We start from the raw sequence: 19,126 nt of genomic DNA, 5'->3' as shown, positions 1-19,126 counted from the left end.
CCCTCCCTCCCTTAAGGCCCCCGATCTGTGACGTCACCTGCCCCGCCCCTCACCCCTCCCTTAAACCTGCCCCTCCCTCACTGGTTCCCTCCCCCCCTTAAGGCCCCCGATCTGTGACGTCACCTACCCCTCCCTCACAGGTTCCCTCCCCCCCTTAAGGCCCCCGAGCTGTGACGTCACCTGCCCCGCCCCCCAAACTTGCCCCCCCCTCAGCAATTCTCTCCCCCTCTCTTAGCGCCCCCATCTGTGACGTCACCTGACCCCCCCGCTCCCCAACTCTCCCCGCGCCTGCCCCGGCCTCACCTCAGCGCCCCGGATCCCTCCCGCCGCCCGGAAGCGGAAGCGGAAGCGGCCGCGCGCCGAGTAACGGCGCCAACGGCTCCCGGCGGCGCATGCGCAGTGACCGCACGGCGGGGAGCGGCTGTGCCCCCACCCGCCCGCGCGCCGCGGCCAGGGGCGGGGTGGGCGGGGCCCGGCCCGAGCGGGCGGGGCGGTGACTGCGCGTCGCTCAGGCCGGGAGCTGTCTGGCCCCGCCCCCCCGCAGCCGCGTTCGATGCCGAGCAGGTGAGCCCCGCCCCCCGGGCCCCGCCAGGGTTGGGAGCGGGGCGGCCACGTGTGGGGAGCCGGGGGGAGAGGCGGGGCTGTGGGCTCTGGGGGGGATGGAGGGAAGCCAAGCAGATGTGAGGGAGGGGCTGGGGGGTACAGGAGGGGTTGGGGGGCGCTGGAGGGGGGCACACAGAGATGGGGCGGGGGGGACACTGAGTGGGGGCGACAGGGAAGCAAAGCGGAGGTGGGGGGAGGAGTTGTGGGGCGCTGGAGGGGGCGCACAGGGCTGGGGGGAATTCTGGGGCAGCGCTGGGATGAGGGAGACACGGGGGGACGGAGGGGGAGAAGCAAAGTGGAGGTGGGGGGAGGAGTTGTGGGGTGTAGGAGGGAGGGGAGTTGTGGGGCACTGGAGGGGGCGCACAGGGGTGGGGGGAATTCTGGGGCAGCGCTGGGATGAGGGAGACACGGGGGGACGGAGCGGGAGAAGCAAAGTGGAGGTGGGGGGAGGAGTTGTGGGGCACTGGAGGGGCTGTGGGATGGTGGAGGGGGCACACAGGGGTGGGGCGGGGGGGAGAATTCTGGGGCAGCGCTGGGATGAGGGAGACACGGGGGGGACGGAGGGGGAGAAGTAAATCTCAGTTTGTGCACCAGCAAATCCCCCCAGGAAAGCACACTAATTTCATTAGCTACTGCAGTGTTTCTTAAACTTTTTAAGACTGAGGAACACCAAACAATTTTTTTATGGGGAACACAAAGGATTTTTTTTTTTTAGTAAAAAAAAAAAAAAAGTTGGGGGAAGTTATTGGGGAGGTAGCCTGTCCCTTTAAGGGCAGCTATTTTGAATTCTGTTTTCTGTGGCACGCTTCCGAGTGTGCCACAGAACACAGTTTAAGAAACACTGAGCTAGTGAGTGAAATGCATCTGTTGGAGCTTGGGCAGCGCAGATAGCTCCACACCTAAGGGAAATTCTCCCAGAGCCCTGCCAAATTCCCACACACACATGAGTAGCCTTTGCCTCCCAGGGATCCCTCTGTCCAGCGCTGGCATGAGGAGGCTGTAACACCCAACAGTCAGCTGGCCTGGGATCCTCTGGCTCTGCCTGGGTCTGAGCAAACACCAGGTGGGGGGGACCCCATCACCCCTCAGGCTGGCTGCTAAGCTGCTGGGCCACAGGAGGGAGAAGGAAGAGACAAACTCCGCCAGACGCACCTCATACCTACCTCAAATTCCCCCTCTTCCTTCCCATCCCAGCTAGGATCTCTCTGCCATGGACATTATGGGAGGACACTTGGGCCAGGCCTCGCTTTCTCTCTAGACACTTGTCCCCCACCCCCATCTACCATCACCCCTCGCCCTGGAGCTGTTCCCTGTGTGCAGAAAGGCTGTAAACTCCTCCCTACCCCAAATCCCACAGGGACACGGGGAGTTGGGAGACCAAATACTGAGGATGGTTTGTGGAGGAAACTGGGGCCAGAGCTCTGTGCGGATACAAAAAAGTGTGTCCACAGCTGCAAAACTTTTCTGCGGCTCTCCGGACGTACATGCAGAGTTGCAGGATCCTGCCCTGGATCAGGGCATGTGCAGGGGGGCTGGTCCCCATAGCTGCCCATGTCGCTCTCCCAGACCCACTCTTGTCGTCAGGGTGGCTCAGAGTTGCATGGGAAGTGTCAGTGGGAACTGTGGGGTGGCAGAGGGCCCTTCACTTCCCTGGGAAAGGACCCTGAGCATCCCCCTGCTCTCTGGTCAGACGGAGGGTCCGTATCACAGTTCGTCACAGCTGCCAGCTGGGCTCTTACCCTCTGAGCCCTGTGCGGATACAGAATTTGTATACACACCTGGTAACTACATGATGGGTGGCCAGTACAGAGCAGCTCTGCAGAGTGACAGGCCCTGTCTGAGAGAGGCTGGCTGTGGGAGCTATCGCGTGTTTGAGGAACATGGGATAAGAAGGCAGGGAGAGCAGGTGGTGGGCCGGGGGCGGGGGGGGGGGGGGAGGGAGATGCTGTGTAACCTTCATTGTTTATTGGCTTATGTGCTCATTCCGTCTTGCCACTAGAACCTATGAAATTGCTTCTCCGCCCATCTGCTGCCTATATAATCTACTGTAATGTTTTGATTAACTAGTGTTCACCTGGTTAACCCCTCAGGGACACTCCACTGCACCCAGAGTGTTTCCTTTTGTGTTGGTGCCTTGGGGATTCTCTCCACTTTCCAGCCCCCCAGGTCTGAATGCTGCTCTCTGGGGGGGGGGGGGGGGGGGGGTGTGCGGCTGGGGATGCAAAGAGCCAGAGTGAGGGTGGGGACAGGAGTCTGCCTTTGTTCCTTCATTGCAAATAAAGGAGATGGTTCATTTCTCCCACTCTCTAGTGTCCTTTGTTCCGCAGTAACTGGCTCCCACCATCCCATAGCTGCCGCTGGGGATCCTAACATGAGAGCCCCAGCCCTTTGCCCCACCTCCAAGCTCCTCCCCACAAAGCTGATTGGCTAGCAGAGAGCGTCACTCAGGGGGACAATCTCTCTGCTCCTTGGGGTGCACTGACCGAGCAGGCTGGTGGGAGGAGCCTCATGCCGTTACAGCTGCAGGGCAGATCACCCACTGGTAAGCTTGCCAGATGCTTTCACCAAAAATCCCGAACGTGGCAGGAAAAAAACTAAAGAGGGAAAAAAAATGGGGAGAACAACAACAACAAAAAAGTTGCTGCGCCTTTAAGAATCCCCTCGCTCCCCCCTGCCTCTGCCAGATGTGGCAGGGGAAGAATGTTCCCACCGATCTTCCGTCCAAGAAAAACGAAAAATTCTGGACACGTACAATTCTCTGACTTTTTTTTTACCGGACTGTTCGGGCAAAAACCGGACACCTGGCAACCCTACCCCCAGGGCCCCTGAGCTCAGCCCATGCTGGTGGCAGCTTGGAGTGAGCAGTAGTGGGGCAGGGCTGTGTGTGGCCCTGGGTCTGTGCAGTGCCAGGGAGTTGGTGTCAGGGCAGTCGGGGGTTCGATGGTTCCATGAAAGTGGTGTCTTTGCTGCAGTGTGGTGCTTGCTCCAGGGGCTAATGCTGATCCCCATGCTGCACTTCATGCCAGGGCCACGGGTCTGTGTGCCCACGTGTGTGTGACTGGGATCCAGGACGAAGGGCCCTTCCCCACATGTATAGATCCAGCCACCCTTTCTGACACCCTGTCCCGCTTACCTCCCCTGTGTCCTCACTTTGCCTGGCTGGTGCATCTCAGCATGTCCCTAGGTGGGGAATTCGCTCCAGTGGCCGGGTGCTGGCCTGGTACGGGAGAGGCTGTGGGGTGGATACTTGCGTGGCCAAGCTCTGACCTGGTGTCTCTTCCCCCTGATGCTTGGCCAGTCTTGCTTGCCTGCCTCTTCCTCCTTCCTCGAGTTAGCGCCAGGCCGACGAGCCAAAGCTGCCTGCCTCTGCGCCTCAGTGGGTCACGGCGGAGGATAGCAGATTTAGGGCAAATTGCCAAGAAATGTTTTCCTCAGCCAGGGCCCATATCAGCAAAGGTTTGTTTGGTTTTGGGTTTTTTTCCCCTTTGCTTCTCAATCGTGTGCAACCCCCAGCTGATTTTTTCTGTGGGTCAATGGGCTCTGACCCAAAAAACGGTTCCCCAGCCCTGCGCTAAGGTGCTGTAGAGCCATTCATTCTTTTTTATTTTTTTTTCCTGAGAAATGGGCAGTCGTGCCCCCAAACGCGGTGGGTGATTAGTATCCCAGGAGATCTACCAACCAGCCACAAGAGTAAATTTCTCTTTCTCTCCACTGGCTAACAAATGTCAGGAAAGCAGGCTCCTCGAATCATCCCCACCCTCCCAGACACTGAATTTACTGAGACATGGTTATTGGAAGCCAGATTCAGCAATCCAAATTCTGCCGCCCTGAGGGGTCTCTCTCCTGCTGCTTCTGATCCAGCAGGACCAGCCACACCCCTGGGTCAACACAAGCCCACCCACTTTCTACATCTCAGTTCCCAGGCATTGGCTGTCTCATCCCGACCCTCACAAGGGGGAGGGGGATTTGAACCCACCACCCTGCGCTCCCCAAGGGTCCTGGGTTGCAGGGGGCTCCTCTGGAGTGGGGCCAGAGTGCATTGGCTGCTGGCCCCGCCCCCCGGGAGTATAGAATAGTGGAGTAACCAATAAGAATTCATGAGGTTACTCGACTAGTCACTTAACCGATATTTAACATCCCTACTCCAGAAAGGGGCTCTCTGCAATAACTATCGGCTCTGGTTGGGATGATTGAGTTGGGATTGGTCCTGCTTTGGGCAGGGGGCTGGACTCGGTGCCTCCTGAGGTCTCTTCCAGCCCTGGGATTCTGTGACTCTGATTCCTGATGTTTAGCCTGTGAATGTAACATCCCTGCTTAGACCCACAGCCCCTGCAAGCTCAGCATCCCAGCTCAGCCCTGATGCCTCAGGAAAGCGCCAGCAGGGTCACAGCCCCGCTGGTACACTTCTGTCACCCAAACCTCTAGGGCTGAAACCTCCCCGGACCAGCTCTGTAAACAGCCAGAGTCAGTTCCTGGAAGGGAAACACCCAGCCAGGGCTGTAAGCTGGACAGCATTCCAAGCTCAGGAAAGTGAAACTAACCCTGTTCCATAGTTCAGAGGCAGCCCTCAGTCATGGTCTCAAAGAAGCCCCAGCGAAAACCTCCAGGGTGGGGCCAGTGATTCCTGCTGTCTGGAATAATTTAAAGGCCTAGACTATGGGCACAATTTCTGGGAGCCTGCATCAGCTGGCGCAGGGACGGATCAGATACAGCCACCTCCTGCCCTCTGTGCCAGAACCCTGCCCCGCCGAGACGCTGCTGGCTGAAAGGGCAGCTGGCAGATGTCCTGGAAACAGGCCGCGTCGTCAGGGAGCAGGAGGGACAGGGGCGTGCGGGGGGCTGTTCTGCGTCAAGGATCAAGCCACCTGTCATCTGCCTGCTTTACGCCCGAGCCAGGCCCACCCAGGAGCTCAAGGTAGGGAGTCGCTGGAGGCTGTAAAGAGGAAGAGCTTTGCTTTTCCTGGCAGGCCAATTCTAGCCGCCAGGCCAGGCCATCCAAGAGCTAATCTTGGCCCTGTCTGTAAAAACACCCCCTCTTTGCAGTGGAGCTGAGGACTCCCTCCCACTGGGCTCTGGGGTACGTGCCGCAGGGCAGCTCTGGGGTGTTTACAATGCCCGGGGCAGGGGGAGGAAATTGGGGGGGGGCTGCACTCCTCTGCCTCTACTTTGAAATCTTCTTCAGCATCACTAGTGTCAGTGCAGCAGCAACTTTTGGTGGGTCGGGATGCAGTGCGCACCCCTGCCAGGCTCCCAGTGGCTGGGGAGGGGGGCAGGGGACAGTTGGCCGGGGGTAGCAGCCTCCCACAGGTGCCCCGCTGGTCAATCACAGAGGGGTGAGCTCTGGTGGCAGCCCCCAGTCCCAGCTGGGCAAATGGCCCTGGGTATCCCCTCCCAGAGTGGGGGGAAGGCCAGGAGGGGAAATGGTTTGGGTTGAAGAGGGCTGTAACAAGAACAGAATCATAGAACTGGAAGAGGTCATCAAGTCCAGTCCCCTGACCTCACGGCAGGACCAAGCACTGTCTCTAAACCATCCCTGACAGGTGTCTGTCCAACCTGCTCTTCAATATCTCCAGGGATGGAGACTCCATAACCCCCCTGGGCAATTTATTCCAGTGTTTCACCAGGAGCACAAGTTTGGGAAATTGCTGGTGACTGTAAAGAGTAAGAACTTTGCTTTTCATGACAGGGTAGTGTCTAAGAAGGAGTCCTGCAGAAAGGGATCTAGGGGTCAGAGTGGACAACAAACTAAATACGAGTCAACAGCATGATGCTGTGGCAAAACAAGCAAACATGATTCTGGGCTGCATTAATAGGTGTGTTGTGAGCAAGACACGAGAAGTCGTTCTTCCGCTCTACTCTGTGCTGGTTAGGCTTCAGTTGGAGTATTGTGTCCAGTTCTGGGCACCACGTTTCAAGAAAGCTGGGGAGAAATTGGAGAAGGTCCAGAAGAGAGCAACAAAAATGATGCAAGGTCTACAGAATGTGAGCTAAGAGGGAAGTCTGAAAGAATTGGGCTTGTTAAGTTTGGAAGGGAGAAGACTGAGAGGGGGCATGATAGTAGGGTTGCCAGATAGTTTCACGAAAAATTCCAAACATGGTGGGAAAAAACATGGTGGGAGGTTGTGGAATCTCCATCTCTGGAGATATTTGAGCGCAGGTTGGACAGACGCCTGTCAGGGATGAGCTAGACGGTGCTTGGTCCTGCCGTGAGGGCAGGGGACTGGACTCGATGACCTTTCGAAGTTCCCTTCCCGTTCTAGTGTGCTATGACTCCATGAAGCATGACAGAGGTGCCACGGTGGCCCAGGGTAGCCCCGTGAGCGTGGGCCTGGCCTCACTGTCTTGTGATGGTGAAGGAAAGGTGCTCCCAGCATCCTGGGCTTGTCCACACTCCCTGCCACACCCCAAAGGGAGAGCTTGGTCCATGCGAGCAGGAAACCCTCCCCTCCCAGCAGGGTGGCTACATTGACTGGGGAAGCCATCCCCTTGTCAGGACACTACTTGCTGGTGTGGGGGAGGGGCTAAGTTGGGAAATGCACTTCCCAGGGTGTGATTCTACCCTAATAACCTAGGAAAACCCTCTTCTCCCCAAACCCTACCCCCAGCCTGCCTCTTCCCGCTGTCGCCCTGCCCCCACCCACACATTCCGCTGCCTCCCTCCCGCCTCTTCCTTTCCCACCCCATCACTTCCTGCAGCCCGTGGAACAGCTGATCAGGGAGAGAGGGGCTGTGAGGGTGGGGAAGGAGCGGATCTGTGGGGCTGCGGGTGTGAGGGAGGTGCTAAGGAAGAGGGGGAGGGGCTGATCTTAGTCGGCGCCGATCATCACCAGCCTCTTAACGTGTTTGCCGTGATCGGTGTTAAACTGACCAGACTCTTCCCTCCCTCCCCTGCTCCTGTTTGGCGACGGAAGGGACCGGGAAGATGCTGGTTTCCTTGCTCCGCTGGGCCACAGCCACCTCCTCCCGGGGTGGCTGCCTCATTTTCTTACTGGTCTGCCACATTCACCCGCAGGTCTCAGGTAGGAGACCCTGGCGACGCCCCCTGCCGTTACCGAGAGCTCGGTTCCCCCTCTAAAACCGGCCCAATTCCCTATCACAACCGGGACACTAGAGCTGCACAGAGAGCCCCTCCAAAGCGTGGCAGGGCTGACTGCCCATCACACTCTGCTCTCCATTGCTGACCCTTCCTCCCCCTTCCTGGAGGGCCTGGGGAGCTGCCCACCCCGGCGACAGGGTGGTCCTAGGGAGGGACGCTGCCCTTGGCCGTCGCGGAGAAGTGCGGTGAGGAGGAGTCTCTGCAAGTGCCCCACAACCAAGCCGAGTGTTTCTTCAGCTCCCAAAGCCCTTGTAGTATGCCAGGGGTACATCTGCTAGGGGTGTTAGATATCGGTTAATTGAACAGTTGAGTAACCTCGTGAATTCATATTGGTTACTCGATGATTCGATAGTCTCCAGGGGTGGGGCCGGCAGCCAGTGCGCTCCCAGTGAGCCCCCTGCCATCCCATGCTGCTGCCTCTGTATCAGAGGCAGCAGTGCAAGGTGCCAGGTGGGAGCTGGTCTGTGAGGGAAGCCGGTTTAAGATGCAGCTCCTTTCGAGGACCCTGCGCTGCTGCCTCTGATAAAGAGGCAGCTGTGTGGGGTGGCAACAGCCACTTCACACTGGGAAGTGAGGGGTGGATCTGAGCTCCCAAACCCAACATGAGCTGGAACTGGGTTGGGCTGCCTGCCCGCCCAGCTCCTAATACACTTTAAATGCAGAGCCGCCGTAGGGGTAGGTCCCAGACCTGGTGGAAGCCGGGATTGAGTTGGGTTGCTGGCCAGCCTGCTAAAAAATGTACTGGTGGCAGGGGAGAGTGCATATAGTCTATAGCATTAACCTATTAGCTTTTGCTAATCGACTACGCTATTACTTCCCTGACGTCTACATGGCAGATTGATTTCAGAATAAGCGCTTCTGGAAGAAATACTCTGAAATAGCTAATTTTGAAATAGTGCGTCTACACTGCAGAAAAGCCTCTGAATTAGTCCGAGGCCGGCTTCCCTGATGTGGACACGCTCCCTTGATTGGGGACCAATGGGTGTGCAAATGCCTTTTTCCTTGTAAGCTTCCAAGTAGCCTCCAGACAACCTGCCCACGCTCAGGGCACGGCCCTGGCTCCATGAATGTAATGCGTATAAACCAGAACCGGCTTCACGCACCTTTCCAATCAGTTTCTCCCTCTCCCCCTGAGTTTCTTTTCTTGTGTTCTGCTGCGTTTCCCAGCCCAGTTTCAAGTCATCGGACCAGACCAGCCAGTCACGGCGGTGGTGGGGGAAGACACCGTGTTACCCTGCCGCCTGTCCCCCAGCACGAGCGCAGAGCACATGGAGGTGAGGTGGTTCCGGGCCGAGCTCTCCCGCTTAGTTCATCGCTATGTGGATGGGCAGGATCAGACAGAAGACCAGACCCCGGAGTACCAGGGAAGGACGGAGTTTCTGAGAGACGGCCTGGCCGCGGGAAATGTCTCGCTCAGGATACGCAACATCCGGCCTGCTGATGAGGGACAATATGGGTGTTTTGTTCAGTCCCTGACGTTTTATAATGAAGCCAGGTTGGAACTGAAAGTAGCAGGTGAATAAGCTTGTGTCTGTATTTGCTTTTGAGATGGCTGCTAGTGTGACTCGTGCATGTTGCTTGGGCTGGATCTTTCTTTCTTTCTTTCTTTCTTTCCTTTCTTTCTTTGTAAATTTTCTTTCTCTTTGTCTCTTTCTTCCTCTGTAAATTTTCTTTCTTCCTTCCTTCCTTCCCTCCCTCCCTCCCTAGGCTGCCCTGATCTCCCTCCCTTCACCCACCGCCCAGCCTGCATATCTCAGCTACTCTGCATTTCCCTTCCTCCGCCAGTCTCTCTGCCCCCCTCCCTGCCCCTGACTCCTTGTCCCAGTCTACTCCCTACACCCTCCAGGTCCATACCCACTACCCTCCAGTCACTTTCCTCCTCCATTCGGCTCGGGGCCAGCGGGGGAAGGAGACTGAAAGAACAGGGCTGTCAATTCTCCTGCTTTCCATCCAGGTGCCCAGTCCTGGCCTGATCCACAGCAGCAGGGCATTTTTCAGAAGAGACCTGTCCAGGATGTACCCGGATGGCTGTGCTGGACTAGCGACACCAGCAAATCCTCCTCATGTAGACACGTTTGTTCTGTCATAACTTTGCTGCTAGAGCTTATGCCAGCTGCACAAACAAAATCAGCTCTCTCCCAACAGCATATTGGTGCTGGTAAAAAAAAAAATCAATCAATCCTTGGCCAACATAACTACACCAGCAAAAGTATTAAGTCTAGACCAGGCCAAAGTCTCTGAGAAACTTCCAGCTTTAGTTACAAAATGTGCCAATAGGATTTTGTGGGGAGATCTTCGGTAACCCTGTCGCTCTGTTTTGACTAATGCCGTGTTTCTTAAACTGTGTTTCGTGTGTCACGAGGCAGTCGGAAGTGTGCCGCAGAGAACAGAATTCAAAATGGCTGCCCTTAAAGGGACAGGCGACTTCTTCCCCTCCCCCAATAATTTTCTCCCCGACCGTTTTCCCCAGCCTCGTTTTTTTTTTCTCGTCAAAATGTCTTTGGTGTTCCTCCATCTTAAAAAGTTGAAGAAACACTCTAGTAACAGGATCAGATAGTGAGGGCCCTACAAGTCAGTTTCCCAACCGGGGGCAGAGATGGATAACACAAGAGCCCTGCACCTTAAGCAATCAGTCCTGGCTCTCTTGGCCCTGCGAGTGAGTGTTCACTCCATTAGCAGTGCAGTGCAAGTCTCTGCAAACCAGTGATTCCTAGTGGTGACCTTGTGCATTGTGAGGGTGGCCTGCCCCCAACCATGCACGGTTTATTGGTTTTTAAATGTTTACACACTTTACTGTGTCCATGGGCCCAGGGAATTCAGAATCAGAATCCATGTATCCCTTCTATCAATGGATACAAACATCTTTTTTGTTGAATATTCACATAAATCAGCATATCGGATTAACAGCGGTATCCCATTCGGCTCCAGCTTTAGGTGCTGATCCGCAGATCTCTGTTGAGGGCTACCAGACAGGAGGGATCCAGGTGATTTGTCATTCCGCGGGTTGGTACCCGGAGCCCCAGGTGCTGTGGAGAGATGCCGGTGGCCAGACCTTGCCCTCAGTCTCTGAAACCTCCATGGTGGGCGACGGCCTGTTTGAAGCCAAAGCGACAATTGTTATCACGGAAAACTCCAACCGGCAGGTATCCTGTTGTGTCTGGAACAGCCACCTCAAGCAAGAAAAGGAATCAACGATTTCCGTGTCAGGTCAGTTCCAGCCAAACTACTTACCCAATTTTGTGTGCGTGTGTGTGTGTGTGTGTGTGTGTGTGTGTGTGTGTGTAAGAAAGGAGAGGAAGAGTAGGTGTGCGGTGAAGGAAGTACACTAAGGCCAGCAAGAACTGTTCTTGGGCTCCAATTCTGCTAGACACTCTCTCTAGTCAAGACATTTAATCTCTCTGGCTACGTCTACACTGGCATGATTTTCCGAAAATGCTTTTAACGGAAAAGTTTTCCGTTAAAAGCATTTTCAGAAAAGCGCGTCTAGATTGGCAGGATGCTTTTCTGCAAAAGCACTTTTTGTGGAAAAGCGTCCGTGGCCAATCTAGACGCGGTTTTCCGCAAAAAAGCCCCGATTGCCATTTTCGCAATTGGGGCTTTTTTGCGGAAAACAGTACTCTGCTGTTTACACTGGCCCTTTTGCGCAAAAGTCTTTCGGAAAAAGACTTTTGCCCGAACGGGAGCAGCATAGTATTTCCAGAAAAGCACTGACAATCTTACATGAGATCGCCAGTGCTTTTCCGGAAATTCAAGCGGCCAGTGTAGACAGCTGGCAAGTTTTTCCGGAAAAGCGGCTGATTTTCCAGAAAAACTTGCCAGTCTAGACACAGCCCTATGGAAGTGTGGCTTCGAATGTGCACTCATGCACTAGTGTGTTTGCGCACGTGGAAAATTTCCTAGTGCACTTTGGACCTAGTGCCTTTGCCAACTTGCACACAGTGTCCGTGCATGTTAGAAACGATGCCCCTAATGTCCACATCACTGGAAGTGAGCCGTTGGAATGGAAAAAAGAAAATAGTGACGGGGACAAAAATGCCTGTGGAGCGAAAAATGAACATATGTGATTTTTAAAAAAAATTAGCATTATTTCAAAACAATGGGCTTAGCAGTGTGCATGCTCCACTTATAAATTCGACCTAAGGGGTGTTATTTCAAACTAAGCCGCTAATGTAGGCCTGGGCTTAGAGATTTATTAGGTCATGTGCTTTCATGGGTAAAACCTACTTCATCTGATGACTTGGAGTGAAAATGACAAAGTCCCAGGTGTACATAACAGCAGAAGATGTTACTTGTCAATGGCAGGGCCAGTGTTAATGAGGCTAATGAAGTCAAGGTGCATGTGTCTCATTTGTAGCATTTGATGTGAAGATGTGCATATTAAAAGAGGGGAAATTGCCTTTGCAGTGTGTGAATTAGTTAAGAGAAATCTGTTCAAATGAATGTAAGTGTACAAAGATCGATGGTTGAATGGCCCTTTTGAAAATCCCATCCAAAATTGCATCCAAGTTAACATTTTCAAAAGTTCGCGTCTCAGGTGATTCGGTCTTTATAAACGTAAAGTGTATGTAAAGTGCAGCAAGTAATTTTGATTGAAAGCTGCTAAAAACTCCACCAGGTAGATATTATTTACTGCATGGATCACGGCATTTTGGCCACATGATGACTGCTCCTATTGAGCAAGATAATAATATCATGCGTTTCTTTCTCCATGGTGCAGCTGAATGGTGATTTATTCCAATGGCGTGGCACATACTACAACTTTATTCCATAATGGTTCCGTTCATGCTCGGTGGGGCCAGACGCAGACTCTTTTCTGGGTGCCTTTTCCTTGTAAATACCACCATTTGCCCTTGCCAAGGAACACAAGCTGTGGGATTTTGTTTCCCCAGGTGCTTTTTTCTCAAGGGTCTCCCTCTGGGTGGTGGCTCTGGGTGTGATCCTGGCAGTTCTCTTGGTTTGCGTTGGCCTCCTGGTTCATCTCTTCAGAGTAAAAGGTAAAACATCACACAGCGAAACACCGAGCGGCTCCATGTGTGACCTGGGTCAAGTCACTTACGCCCCCAAAGCACAAGGGGAGTTAGGCACTGCAGCTCCAAGCTGTGTCTCAGGGCACCCAGGATTCATGGACAGCGCAAGGGGAGAGACAGGTCCCTAAACACGAGCTCTACCACAGCACCGAGCCCAGGGCAGCTGTGGAAGATGCTGTGCCCTCAGCCCCACCTTTCTCAGGGAGTTGGGGGCTGACATCTGGGCTAGAGGGAGGCAGGTCTCCCTGTGTAGGAAGGAGTCTGAGCCCGGAGCCCGCGTCTGGAGTCAGAGGTCTGGGGTGTTGGTTACATCTACACTGGGAGTTCAGTGCTAAGGTTTCTTGTGGGCCTGGGTCCTCACCTCCCTGCGCGTCAGTCCCCCTCCTATTAATATAGTTCGCCCTTCGCCAGGATGCTGTGAGGTGCCCTGTTGTCATGGTGATGGGGGCCAGGTAACTACCAGTCTCTCCGTAGTTAAGAGGCTGCTCAGGTGCCATGTTAAACCCCTCTTCTAGGATCCTCCCCACCCCAATAGCTGTGCCCTCATTGTGTCAGGGACTGGTGCCACTGGGCCGGCAAACTAGTTGGGGTGTGGCCTGCTCCCACCCTGCACCATGCAGCTGCCTGCCCCTCTGTGTGGTCAGCACAGAAACCCTTCTTGCTCTGTGTCTGAGGTGCAGTGATGCCTTTAACTGGGGGATGGGATGGGGGGGGAGAGCGAAATAAATAATTAATAACAATGCCTATTCATTTCTGTCTCTTTTTCAGAGAAACTTGCAGCAGAACTTAGTAAGTCTCACAAATGCTTCCCCTACAATTACATATTTTGCACAAATGTCTGTCTTCAAAGGGCGTTTCCTCGATAGTTTGGCGTTTGGGTGTTTAGTGTCAGTAGTTTTAATGTGGGTTTAATATTAAGCATGAGAAATGTCACTCCCAGGCTATGTCTACGCTGCAGGTTTCTTGCACAAGAAGCTTTTTGTGGAAGAGATCTTGTGCAAGAGCGTGTCCACACTGCAAAAGAGTGTTGAAAAAGTGATACACTTTTGTGCAAGAGAGCATCCAGACTGCAAGGATGCTCTCTCAAAAGGAAACTCTGATTGCTATTCACAGAATGGCCCACCAGGGCACCTGTTTTTTTTTTCGATAAGCCTCTTTCTGCACCAAAAACACATTCTTCATCCACGCATACCTTTTTGTGCAAGAGCTTTTGCACAAAAAGGAGCTATTCCTTGTAGAAAGAGGAATACCTACACTGCAAAAACCCTCTGCTCTTTCAATTTTGGAAGGCAAAAACACGCTTGACGTGTGGACGCTCCGCGAGTTTTTGAGGAAAAATGGCCATTTTTCTGCAAAAACTCTGTTGTGTAGACGTAGCCCAAAAGTAATTTTTAAAATTCTCAAGCGCTCTGACTAAAAATGCCCAGCGAGCCTGCACGATAGTTTCAACTTTGTGATGTGAAGAGGGTGTGAGGTTGGGTGAGGGGTGTAACATTACTCCCTATGTCTTCAAGAGACTGGATCTAACCTTTGTTCAGAGTTTTGCAATATGGTTTCAGTGAGTCATCAAAGAAACGGCAGTTATAATTAACACATTTGCATATGGTTAATGGGAAGTTGTATAACGGAACCAGTTTCACTATGTAGCCTCTGAGGGAGAATTACAGTATGTTTACTCTGCAGTGGTATTTCAGGATTCTTCCGCGGTCCTGGAATTGCTATTCCGCATCTTTGAAATAAGCCCGTTAGTTCCAAATAGAACAGGCTCACTCTTCCAATGTCCCTATAAGCCTCATTGCAAGAGAAATAAGGGATGTTTTGAAAGAGCATTCCCCCCCCCCCGCCCCAGAATTTGGCACAGTGTAGACAGAGCCAAGTGATGAAATAAGCGTTTTTGAAATTAACTTGAAAGAAGCGGCGGAATTTGCTCAACTTTCATCGCTTGTTTCGAGCTACGGATGCAGTATAGACACGCCCTGGCTGGTTACTTATTGGAGCTGCTTGGGTTTTGTGTGTGGGGGGGGGGAATTAGACAGTTCCACAGGGATATGCCAAGTGTGCTGACACTGAAAGGTTTTTCCAGTGAAACATCAGAAGAAAATGGGGTGGGTTGAACTCACCTATATCCGCCTTAGCCATCTGCATGCCCGCCAGAAGGTGTAGCTGGGCATCATCTAGGATGCACACTAGTCTCTGTTAAGGGCTTTCCCTCTGTCCCCCCCGACCGATTACTTTACTTTATTTTGGGAGAGGAGTTGAGGCAGGACTGTCCTACATGCACAGAATGCTCTCTAACCAATGTCTGGTCTGTCTGTGTCTCACCTCTTGTTATGTGACCTCTTTCAGGATGGAGAAGTGTCCTTACCCACCCAGGTAAGTCAAGAGCACATATCGCCGTGGTCCACAAGCTGTCCCTGCGGAGGAAATGCGCCTCCTTTCCCTTTGCAGGCTATTTGGAACCGAGCCACATCTGGGCAAGAGACAGACAGTGAATTAGGACCTAAATCAGCCGTGGCCAACCTATGGCTTATGAGCTGCATGCGACTCCTCCCCCACTCCCCGGGTGCATGAAGCCCCCTCCCCCGCCGCTTGTGCTGCCCCCACGCCCCTGAAAATGGTCCTCTCCTGTCTTCCTGTGCTCACCGTGGCAGAAGAGCAGTTTAACATGTCCATTAAAGACGGCGTTCTAAAGATGGTGGCCAAAAAGCCTCGAAAAGAGTTTTCTTAAAGGGGTAACCACCCCCTTTTTTATCCACTTTATTTTTATCCACTGATATCTTGGCTCTTTGCCCAGAATGGGTTGGCCACCCAGATCTTCATGGAGTAGCAACAGAGAAAGTAGGTCTACAAAGGGACATAGGCCCTCTCTCACAGTTACAATGCCCAACACTCAGGTCCTGAATTAACCCACCAAGGCTCTCTGGACAATGAATGGGGAGAGGGTTAGTGTTAGTGTCTGTCTCTGTTGGCAAGCCACAGCCTGGTTTGAGGTTGCCTAAACTGCTGCTCCTGAGACAGAGTGAGCCGGCATAGCCCCACCTCAAGGAAAGATGTCCCCTCCGCTAGTATGTCCCATGCTGCAGCGGTTGGGGCCCTCACCTGAGAGGTGGGAGATCTTCAGGGCCTACATTCAAGTTAGGTGTCTACAAGCCTTCCTAATAGCTACTAGCCATATTTGAGTGAGTCTACACTGCGGCATTTTTCCAGGAAAATGGCCATTTTTCCGGAAAAGCAATACTTGTGTCCACACTGCCATTGAGTTATTTCGACAGAAAGTTGAAAGCATAGAGGGGTTTTTCCAACGGCGGTACACCTCTTTCTACGAGGAAGAGCAGACATGTTCCTTGGATACAGCAGGTATCCCAGAAAAACTCTGCAGTCTAGACATAGCCAGAGTTATCACCCACTCTCTGTGAGTTCTCAAATTTTTTTCGGAAGAGCAGACGTGTTTTTTCGGCGTCCCTTTAACCTCATTTTATGAAGAAGAAGGGATGTTCTGAAAAGGGTTTTTTTTTCTCCACATTTGGCCCAGTGTAGACAGGCCAAATGTCTGAAAAACTTCTTCTGAAAAAAGACACGGAAAAAGCAACACAAATTGCAGTTCTTAATTTGTGTATCTTTTTTCCGGAAGAACTGTGTAGTCTAAACACAGCCTCAGAGGACCGGAGAAAGAAGAATATAGTATCTGTCTTCAAAAAGGGGAACAAAGGATGACCCAGGGAATTGTAGACAACTCAACCTAACTTCAATACCTGGAAAGATACTAGAACAAATTATTAAACAATCAATTTGTAAGAACCTAGAGTTGATAAGTAATAGCCTACATGGATTTGTCAAGAGCCAATCATATCAAACCAGCTAACTTCTTTCTTTGGCAGGATTTGTGGGCTAGTGGGCGTGGGGGAAGCAGTAGATGCGATAGATCTTAATTTTAGGAAGGCTTTTGACAGAATCCCACATGACATTTTCAGAAGCAAAATAAAGAAATGGGATCTAAATGAAATTACTGCAAGGTGGGTGCAAAAATGGTTGAAAGAGTAGTTGTCAATGGTTCGCTGTCAAACTGGGAAGAGGTGTTGAGTGGGATCCCATTTGGGTCTATCCAGTGTTCATTGTTTTTCAGGATTTGTATCAGTGGCTTGGGTGACGAAGTGGAAAACTTGCTTATAAAATTTGTGGATGACACCAAGCTGCAAGCACTTTGGAGGACAGGATTAACTTTAGAGAGACATTACTGTCACTAAGGCTTTGTCTAGACTGCACTGCTTTTCCGGGATATGGGAGGTATCTCGGCATAGCAATGCTGCATCCAAGGAATGTGTGTCCGCTTTTTGGAAAAATTTTTGAAAAAGCGGACGCAGCTCTTTCACCATCTCTGTAAACCTCGTTTTACGAGGAAGAAGGGAATGTGTCAAAAGAGAACTTTTTTCCAAAATTTGGTGCTGTGTAGATACACCCAATATTGGAAATGCCTCTTTTGACAGTAAAGCGGAAAAAGATACACAACTTGAGTACCGCAAATTGCGCTTCTTTTCCCGACTTTCCACTGCAGTGTAGACCTAGCTTGAGACAGCCAAACCCTTCCCAAGTCTCGGCTATGCCTGGAACCTTGATTTTTTTTTCTCTCTTTCTCTCCGCAGAGAATGTGACTCTGGATCCAGACACGGCTCATCCCCAGCTTGTCCTGTCGGAGGATGGGAAACGTGTGAGCTGGGGAGTCACACGGCAGGATCTGCCCGACAATCCTGAAAGATTCAACTCTAGAGCTTGTGTGCTGGGCCAGGAGGGATTCACCTCCGGGAGACACTACTGGGAGGTGGAGGTGGGGGACAAGAGAGGCTGGGCTGTGGGGGTGGCCAGAGAGTCTGTGACGCGGAAGGGATGGATCATGCGTACTCCCGAGGAGGGCATCTGGGCCGTGGACTACGACTGGAGCAGTCACTACCGGGCTCTGACCTCTCCTAGAACCTCCTTGCCTTTGAGTGAGGTCCTCAGGAAGCTTGGGGTTTATCTGGACTGTGACCGGGGGCAGGTGACCTTTTCTAATGCTGATAAGGAGGCCCCGATCTTCACTTTCCCGACAGTCTCTTTCCATGGGGAGAGAGTCTTCCCTTTACTTTGGCTGTGGGACACCAAATCGGAGCTCAGGCTGTGCTTCAGAGAGGGCTGCAGGGGTGGGGACCCGCCACTGGGCCCATTAAATGAGGCCACAGACATCCCGGTCTCTGACTCTGGAGACTGAAGGCATCTCAGGAGGGTCAAAAGCCGAAGCAAGGAATAGGCTGTCCAGGCAGGTTTCCTGGCCATTGGTCTGTGGTGTGCTCCCTTTGGGGGGGCCCCTCTGTGTGGTCCCGCTGCTATTGCACGTTCTGCCCAGCTCCACTCGGAACAGGAATCGGGATGAGCTGCAGTGACATCATGGGGATTTTGTCCACTCTTCAGAGTCCTGTGTTCATGCTGTTGTTGTATTCGCTGGTGGCTTGGTGGTGCTGTACATGATTCCTGCTGTCCTGGGCTGCTCTGCAGTGACGCCGGGTGCTTGCCTCAGTTTCCCCAGGCACTGCAGCACTGCATGAGGAGGAGGAGCCTGGTTAGGACTCATGGGGGAAGTATCTTCAGTCTCTCAGGGCCTGAGGACCAAATGACAGCAGATAACCCCTTGGACTCGGAAGCAGGACAAAGCAGGAGGTGGGGCTGCCTGGGGTCTGTGAGCAGTGGCTGTGAGTGAGTTAGTTTCCGGCTGGCTGAGGGAGAAGGGAGCCAAGCTGGCTTAGGGGGCAGGGGCTCTGAACCCCCCTTTCCCCAAGATGGATTGTACTGCCAGCTCCTGGTGCCTGTAACAAGAAGTCTAAGCTATGCTGTGTCCCCATGAACCAATCAACCTTCTCTTCTGCCTGCCGGATGACAGTCACGCTTGCCTACGTATAGGGGTGCAGGGCCTGGAGACTTCCCCCACGCCCCATGATTGAGGCGGGTAGGGTCCTGCCTTTGGGGTTAATGAATTCTGGGGCTCTTTCCCCCTGGTGCTGCAGGGGTTACAAACGTGCTCCAGAGCATGTAGAGATGTCAATCAAAGGTGGCCTGTCAATCAAGCCATGAAGCGGGTCCAATTCTTACAGGTCTGTCCAGCTGCTACCAGAGGTTTCCAACGTGGCTTAGTGCAGGGCTTCTCGAACTTTTTGGCCTACCTGGCTCAATGCAAACCTGTCCGCGGACCACCAATTGCGAATGGAAATGCGCCGTTAATTACGCCCGAGCCATTCTGTGTGTGCTGCAGCGCGGGCGAACGGTTTAATTTAACCAGTAAGAAAGGAAATACTCATTTAAATTATTAAACAGACTGAGAACGTTAACTGCCTCATGCTGGTTTTATCAAACTTCATTTTAAACCAAGTAAAAT

The 19,126-nt window shown here is 52.8% G+C and overlaps 2 protein-coding genes across 3 annotated transcripts in view; one reads left to right on the top strand and one right to left on the bottom strand.

Moving 5' to 3' along the window:
• Positions 1-447, bottom strand: part of LOC102445691 (uncharacterized) — a 15,151-nt gene extending 14,704 nt beyond the window's left edge. The window contains exon 1 of the mRNA XM_075918103.1: positions 304-447. The gene's annotated coding sequence lies outside the window, so the exon portion shown is untranslated. The remainder of the gene's footprint in view (positions 1-303) is intronic.
• On the top strand, positions 417-19,126 carry LOC102446793 (butyrophilin subfamily 1 member A1-like). Of its 2 annotated transcripts, none has more exons than XM_075918105.1 (8): positions 417-564; positions 7,515-7,622; positions 8,867-9,214; positions 10,628-10,906; positions 12,589-12,693; positions 13,495-13,515; positions 15,073-15,099; positions 17,367-19,124. In XM_075918105.1, exons 2-8 carry the CDS (start codon positions 7,526-7,528, stop codon positions 17,966-17,968), a joined length of 1,479 nt encoding a protein of 492 aa, XP_075774220.1. In that variant the 5' UTR covers positions 417-564; positions 7,515-7,525; the 3' UTR covers positions 17,969-19,124. The 2 variants fall into 2 exon arrangements, with proteins under 2 accessions (XP_075774220.1, XP_075774219.1); XM_075918104.1 differs by lacking the exon at positions 417-564 and adding an exon at positions 4,798-5,518 and having other exon boundaries at positions 17,367-19,126.

Source organism: Pelodiscus sinensis, unplaced genomic scaffold (genome assembly GCF_049634645.1).
Source record: "Pelodiscus sinensis isolate JC-2024 unplaced genomic scaffold, ASM4963464v1 ctg68, whole genome shotgun sequence".
Classification (NCBI taxonomy): Eukaryota; Metazoa; Chordata; order Testudines; family Trionychidae; genus Pelodiscus; species Pelodiscus sinensis.
The sequence above is the reverse complement of the archived record's forward strand: the minus strand, read 5'-3'. Positions and strand labels throughout refer to the sequence as shown.

Coding starts and splice junctions, on each gene's coding strand:
- LOC102446793 (XM_075918104.1), top strand. CDS start 5,260: ATGGGCACAATTTCTGGGAGCCTGCATCAGCTGGCGCAGGGACGGATC. Junction 5,519..7,514: donor GGCCCACCCAGGAGCTCAAG/GTAGGGAGTCGC, acceptor TGGCGACGGAAG/GGACCGGGAAGATGCTGGTT. Junction 9,215..10,627: donor GTTGGAACTGAAAGTAGCAG/GTGAATAAGCTT, acceptor ATTCGGCTCCAG/CTTTAGGTGCTGATCCGCAG.